The 6629-nt window shown below is 40.0% G+C and overlaps 1 protein-coding gene across 1 annotated transcript in view; it reads left to right on the top strand.

Annotated features, from left to right (window-relative positions):
• The window catches only part of pla2g15 (phospholipase A2, group XV), a 9374-nt gene extending 3148 nt beyond the window's left edge, over positions 1-6226 (top strand). The window contains exons 3-7 of the mRNA XM_020604443.1: positions 624-742; positions 889-987; positions 1481-1705; positions 3180-3292; positions 4523-6226. Coding sequence (XP_020460099.1) covers positions 624-742; positions 889-987; positions 1481-1705; positions 3180-3292; positions 4523-4924 — 958 coding nt within the window. The 3' untranslated portion in view covers positions 4925-6226. The remainder of the gene's footprint in view (positions 1-623; positions 743-888; positions 988-1480; positions 1706-3179; positions 3293-4522) is intronic.
• Positions 6227-6629: the final 403 nt, after the last annotated feature.

The raw sequence follows: 6629 nt of genomic DNA, 5'->3' as shown, positions 1-6629 counted from the left end.
TCATTGTGGGCCAGCTAGCTGGCCCTGTGAGGCGAATTTGAAATCTGATTGGTTAAAGAAACAGTCCCATTGTTAATATAGTTTAAGTTACATGGGCCAGCACTTCTGATTCTGAAGGCCCTGGGCAGATTAGATTGACATGGCAACACATAGAGGCTGAAATCTGATTGGACAAAAAATCTAACATCCACATACACGTACTGGAAGTGGAATAAATATTAAGTCAACTTCAGAGATCTGGAACATGCAGGCTAGTGTCAAAACATTTGCAGTCAGATCATAGTACCGCAGCTGTCCACAATTAAGCCACATGTATGTAATGAAAACTGAAAGTATGAGGGTCAGGCAAGAGTCATGCTTATGTTGATTTACACATGTTTAGGTGCATCAGACTAAATGCGCCCAGACGTCCTTTGTCGCATCGGCATGCAAGTTCTAAAACTAGAGTTAAGGAAGTTGTTTGCACTCATAACAAGCAAGGTGGTGGAACAACAGCGGTTTGAAACAGGAAGTGTTTTTTTTTTTACCTTGTAGTAAGACATATTTCAGTGGGTGTGATTTACCACAGATGCAGAACTAACACTGATCAAATTCTCCTTGTGACCCTTTGGGGTTTTGTGCAGGTTGATCTACAACAGCACCACACACACCACTTCATCCCCGCCAGGTGTGGAGATCCGTGTCCCGGGGTTCGGAAAGACCTATTCACTGGAGTATCTAGACCCCAGTAAACACAGCCTGGGTGAGTTGAAGGCACAAAAACAAACAGTCCTTTACAGAAGTGAGAACAAATTTAAAATAACCTCCAAAAAGATTCTCTATCCTCCATAGATAGACAAACAAGAATCCAAATTTTTTTTTTCTTGCTTGTGTGTCTCTCTCTCGTAGGCATGTACTTCTTTGCTATTGTGCAAGCGCTGGTAGACTGGGGCTACACCAGAGATGACGATGTCAGAGGGGCTCCTTACGATTGGAGGAAAGCCCCCAGTAAGCAAACGCTCACAGAAACTCTGGTATTTAGTCATGATTAACATCTGTTCCCTCAGTCCTTACTCTAACCCAGGAATGATGAACCCCCACCTGTAAAACACCTAAAATTAATTGATGTCACAACTACTTATGAGACTTGTGCAGCTACTTCTCACAAGAACAGAAGTACACACAACATACAGTGCTGTGGAAAAGTATTTATTATATCCTGGTTTCTAATTTTTTTTGCATATATGTAGGTTCGGATACCTTTTTTCCCCTTAATAAATAACATCGTCACTTAAAAACTGCATTTTGTGTTTACTTGGGTTATCGTTGTCTTTGTCTAATATTTAAATTTGTTTGATGATCTGAAACATTTAAGTGTGACAAATGAAAAAGCACTGTATTCGCTGGTCTTTGAACAATCTGCTCAAACCAGGAAATAATCGAATTGTGGGGGGGGAGTTTGTTGACTTACCTTCTCTGTTGTGCTTTGTTCCTTGTTCAGATGAGAATAAAGACTATTTCCTGGCACTACAGCAGATGATTGAAGAGATGGCAGAGAAGGCTGGTGGGCCCGTGGTGCTCATCGCTCACAGTATGGGCAACATGTACACCTTATACTTCCTCAACCAGCAGCCTCAGGCCTGGAAAGACAAATACATCAAAGCTTTCATCTGTCTGGGTCCACCGTGGGCTGGAGTGGCCAAGACCCTCCGTGTGATCATCTCTGGTAAGAACAAACACTACTAGTGTGCATATGTTGTGGTTCTGCATCTGTATTGTGTTGCAGAGGTGGACAAGACTTCATTGATAAACTACATCATAACCTTCCTGCAGTAATGGAGAAAAGGCATTCACAGTCTCTGGTGCACACTAACATTACAAAAGGACAAATAAAATAAGTACATTTTTCTGAATTCTGTTAGAACCAAAATAATCATGCACAAGCGCACACACATGCAGAAGCTTAGAAACAAAGCCTTCTCAGGGTCTCTTTTGAGTAAATGGTCTTTGTCTGTGTTACAAGATGAATGCACTCACTAAATGATCCACCAACCTAAAACAACATGGTTTCAAGGTAAGCTAATGTAAGGTGAGGTAGGACAGAATATACTTACAGCGAAAATTTATTCCAATGTTTGCTTTTTCAGTTAAGGTTTTGTTTTTGTCGGTTACGGTTTTGTTTTCAGTGCCAAGCTTTATTTTACAGTGCCAAAGATTAAAAACATCGATCTGGCACCATAGTAGTATAGCTGAGAAATATGCCGCCCTGTCTTGTTTTCACTTAAATGTGAACAAACATTGACAAAATAATACCTACTTTTACAATGATTGGCAGGTTAGTATATTTTTGCCTGTTAAAACGTCAATTTGAAAGTTGCATCGTGTGCATTGATTCCTTTTGACTAGACGGTGCCAGAGATGTATCCTAGCAACTGTTTTGCATATTTCTAAAATCTTTACCAGCTAAGATATTTCTCAAGTACTGCAACCCGTATTGTATTGTTTAATCACTTTTTTTTAAACTAGCTAGTACTTACCAAGAGAACCTACAGACAATTTTGGTGATGAATTTACATAGAGCTTGTGCTACCAAGTACAGAAATGTTCCCTACAAAGTCCTTAAAATCTTTGTTCATCCATCTTTGTTACCAACTAAAGTAGGAAGTAGCCAAAAGCAATGGAAACAGCCTGCGTAAACACCACGTACTATACAGTATCTGCTCTTTGTTTGACTACTTACTTCATAGCAGAAAGGGCAGCTTACATCACATCCTGCATGTTGGTAATGTTTCCTTGCAAAATCAAACTTGTACCATTGATATACTCTGGATTAAACAATACCATTAAGTACAGTACATGATGCTGTATTTTTCCACATCATGTTACAGGTACAGTCAGCCTCCCACAGTTCTGTCTGTGTTCATTTAAACCTACTCAAATCAAAGAGTTGTCACTTTAATGTATTATTCATTATTTTATTTAAAGTTGAATGTGCTTGAGTAGAGAGTCTGAAGAAAAAATATGAGGGGTTTAAGGTCTGGACTTTATCCTACAGTGTGTCTCATAGGAAATACAGTATGTTGTGTTTTTTGTTTGTAAAGTGACATAGTCAAACCCTCCTTGCTGATTTAGGTTCCTGCTCTAGAACTCGTGAGCTCAGTTTTAGTTTTCTGTCTCTGGTTGCTTTTCTCTGTTTATAGGCGACAATAACCGCATCCCAGTGATCAGCCCGTTGACTATTCGCACCCAGCAACGCACTGCTGTCTCCACCTCATGGCTGCTCCCCTATGCCCACTCTTGGCCTAAAGATCAGGTTTGTGTGTGTTTTCATATACATTTATACCCAGTCATCATTTTCTTTCCTACCAGGGAAATTTACATTTGTTCTTATCTGTTTTTGCTTAACCTTCTTTGTCACATTTAGTTTTATGTCTCCTGAGTTTCCTGGGATTTCACTTTGTTGTTAGTTCTTACAACTCAGCACTGTGCCTGAATGTCTGTTGTATAGACACGGTGTTAGCATCTTTTAGCTCTTTGTTTGTTTGTTTTTTTAGCTAGCAAACTCGACTCTGATCAGTCTTTCTTATAGCTGCAGTAGGCATCTTTTTTTCAGTAACAGAGCCCTGATAAACCCATTGTATGCTAGCTACCCAACAACAAACAGCAGGAAAAATAGGCAACTAGCTGGTGAACGTTTAGTATTTAGCAGCTAAAGAGTTTATCTTTAGGAGTTACATTACTGAGGAAGACAAAATATGACTCACAATGAACTCTAGTTCAGCTGTTTGCTACCATGTTAGCCAAAACAACTTTATAAGGTAACACTGCCCTAAAGTGGCAAAGCATCAGTTAATGCAGCTAGAGTAAAGGTAAACCTGTTCAACAGTTATTAAGTAGGTCTGTCCACATGATGCTCTAACAGCCAACAGGAACCAGTGTAGATTAGCACAATAAATTTTACCACTTTGGAGTAATTCAAACAAATTTAACTTAAGCTATCTTGCTTGTTTTCTTTAAACATATAGTGATTTTCTATCTATGAGGGGTGGGAGGAAAAATCTTCTATTAGAATCAAGATTCATATTTTCTACAAATCTGAATCGATTGACAGATGCTGAAAATCAATTTTTGTCACAATGTTGAAGGAATAAAAAAGGCAGAACTCAACCACAAAGCCAGAGTTGCACACAGACAGCGTGCACATACTAGAATTATGTTGTGCATCTATAGTTCATCTTCAGACAAGAAATTTGTTTGCGTGTGTATTAATGACTTGATAAGGAGCTTTGAAAGACAAGTGTAGAGGACTGTGTGAATATTTTGCAGCCCATCACCAAAAGACTGACATTAGCGTAGCGGAGCAGCAAACATATTAACCAACAAGCAGCTCAGCTCATCGAATCGTGACACCAAGGATTGGAATTGAATCGAATTGTGAGATTGCAAAAGATTCCCACCCCTGTTGTCTATGAAATAGTATAATAGAGTTACTGTGAACATAATTTAGTATTTGTATAACTTTAGCTTTTGGTAACTATTTTAGGTCCTGGTGCAGACACCCACCACCAACTACAGTGTGTTAGACTACAAGCGTCTCTACTCAGACATGGATTTTAAGGATGGCTGGCTGATGAGGCAGGACACGGAGCCGCTTGTGGCCGACCTCACACCCCCTGGCGTGGCCGTGCACTGCTTATACGGCACTGGCATTGACACGTTCGAGACCTTCCATTATTCTGATAAGTTCCCTGACGTGGAGCCCAGCGTGACGTATGGTGATGGGGATGGGACGGTGAACCTGCAAAGTGCCATCCAGTGCAGGCGGTGGATAGGACAGCAGAGGCAGCCTGTTACGTTAAAAGAGCTTCCAGGGACCGAGCATGTGAACATGTTGTTGAACGAAACTACTGTGGCTTACATCAAGACCGTGCTGTTCTCCCCCTGATGTTCTCAGACACCTGGGACATGCTGGCAGGGAGCCTTGCTGTCAAACTGGCCACACACAACCAGATGAAGGACTGGGACAGGGACTGATACATCTACCTTGTCTCTCTGAACACGATCATAATATTCCCCTGTACATGCCACATTGATCAAGAAAAAGTATTGACCTTGTGTAGTACAGAACCCAAGATTTTACTAACTACTTCCACATTGTTATGATAAAGGCATGTACGTATGTACAAGTCAAGATCCAGGGATACACTATATGTGCCACTTTTTGAGTTATTAATGAAAGTCAGATCTATTTTCAGTGTTGTGAAATTGATTTTCAACTCCTTTGGCTCTTTCCAGTCATAGCAAACGGCTATGACTCATGTTGTATTTGTGTCTTTGTCAGATCAACAGATCAATTGTTCCAGTGCTTGGTGTGTTTTTAAATAATTTAGGGATCTTTCTTTTTTGTCATTTAATTTCTCATGGTTCTTTTATCTGTTTTTGCATGTTCGCAGTACATGAGTTGTGTGCTGAAGGACTGGGAGCATGTCTGGGGTAGGGAGGTTTATTTTAATTATTGGTTTTACTTTATTCATTAATGGAGATGTAGTTGAAAGCTCCAGAAGTAGCTAAGGACCTGAATGACTTGAAAAATCTACTCTTTATCTGAATAGTGAAACAAAAAGATTTGTCAGGAGTTTGACCAAAACCAAAAAAGAAAGCTGAACTTAAGGTAAACTTACTATTTCATGGACTTTCAAATGCATGTCATGGTCTTCATCAGTGAATTGAGCTGTTGAGGAGTTTGCTCGCTTGTTCTCACATGACCCAAGTATGGACTTCAGGCTGCAGTTACATGACAACTTAATCTGCCGATGAAAAGCATCAGCATTCTTTTATCAGTTGTTTGCTTTCTAAATGTCTATCAAAAAGCCAAATGACAGTGAGAGCTGCTTTTAAGCTTTGTTTGAACCAGGTGCCCAAACAGGCTGGATTTACACTGGCACAAATGAAGGGTCTTTTATTGCTCTGTGGTATATCTCTGATCTTTTCTTGGGTGTTTTATCACATGGTATTTCCTCTGTATTTAAACAGACATGCCAAGTTCATATTGCTGTTATACAGTTTAAAACTGGACTTCCTGTCAATGTATAAATGCAGCCAGAACCTCTCTGACCTGGGTGATAGTACTGTACCACCCAGCCCTCACTGGGCCAGACTAAGTGTCATATCTGTTGTCAAATATCATAAGGTTGTGTGTCAAACTTTCTGCCTTCTACAGAGTAAAATATTTCAGATATCAATTCAACTGTTGGTTTTTATTTGTGGAGTAATTCCCTTGCATCTTAATTTGCTAAAAGATTGTTTCAGTCATAGGTCAAGGTCAGAGTGTTTATCTGTCATATGCACAGTTAGGAAACGTGTTTCCCTGTACAATGAAATTTTTACTTTGCCGTCCACATGAATGCCACAAAATACAAATGAAATATAAAGTGAGATATAAGTTAGATGAGCAATAACACAAATCTAAATAGGCAGTAAAATCAGAAATTGAGGATGGAGGCAGCTTTCCTACGCACCCTGTGGTGGTAAATGTTCTGCAGAGAGGGCAGTGGAGTCCTGGTGATCTTCTCAACAGTCTTTACCACTCTCTGCAGGCACTTGCGGTCCATAGCAGTAGTGATGCAGCTGGTCAAGATGCTCTCAATGAT

This window comes from Monopterus albus, unplaced genomic scaffold (assembly GCF_001952655.1).
Source record: "Monopterus albus unplaced genomic scaffold, M_albus_1.0 scaffold65.1, whole genome shotgun sequence".
In the NCBI taxonomy this organism is placed as follows: Eukaryota; Metazoa; Chordata; class Actinopteri; order Synbranchiformes; family Synbranchidae; genus Monopterus; species Monopterus albus.
Note: the sequence above shows the minus strand (reverse complement) of the source record. Positions and strands in the feature narration are given on the sequence as shown.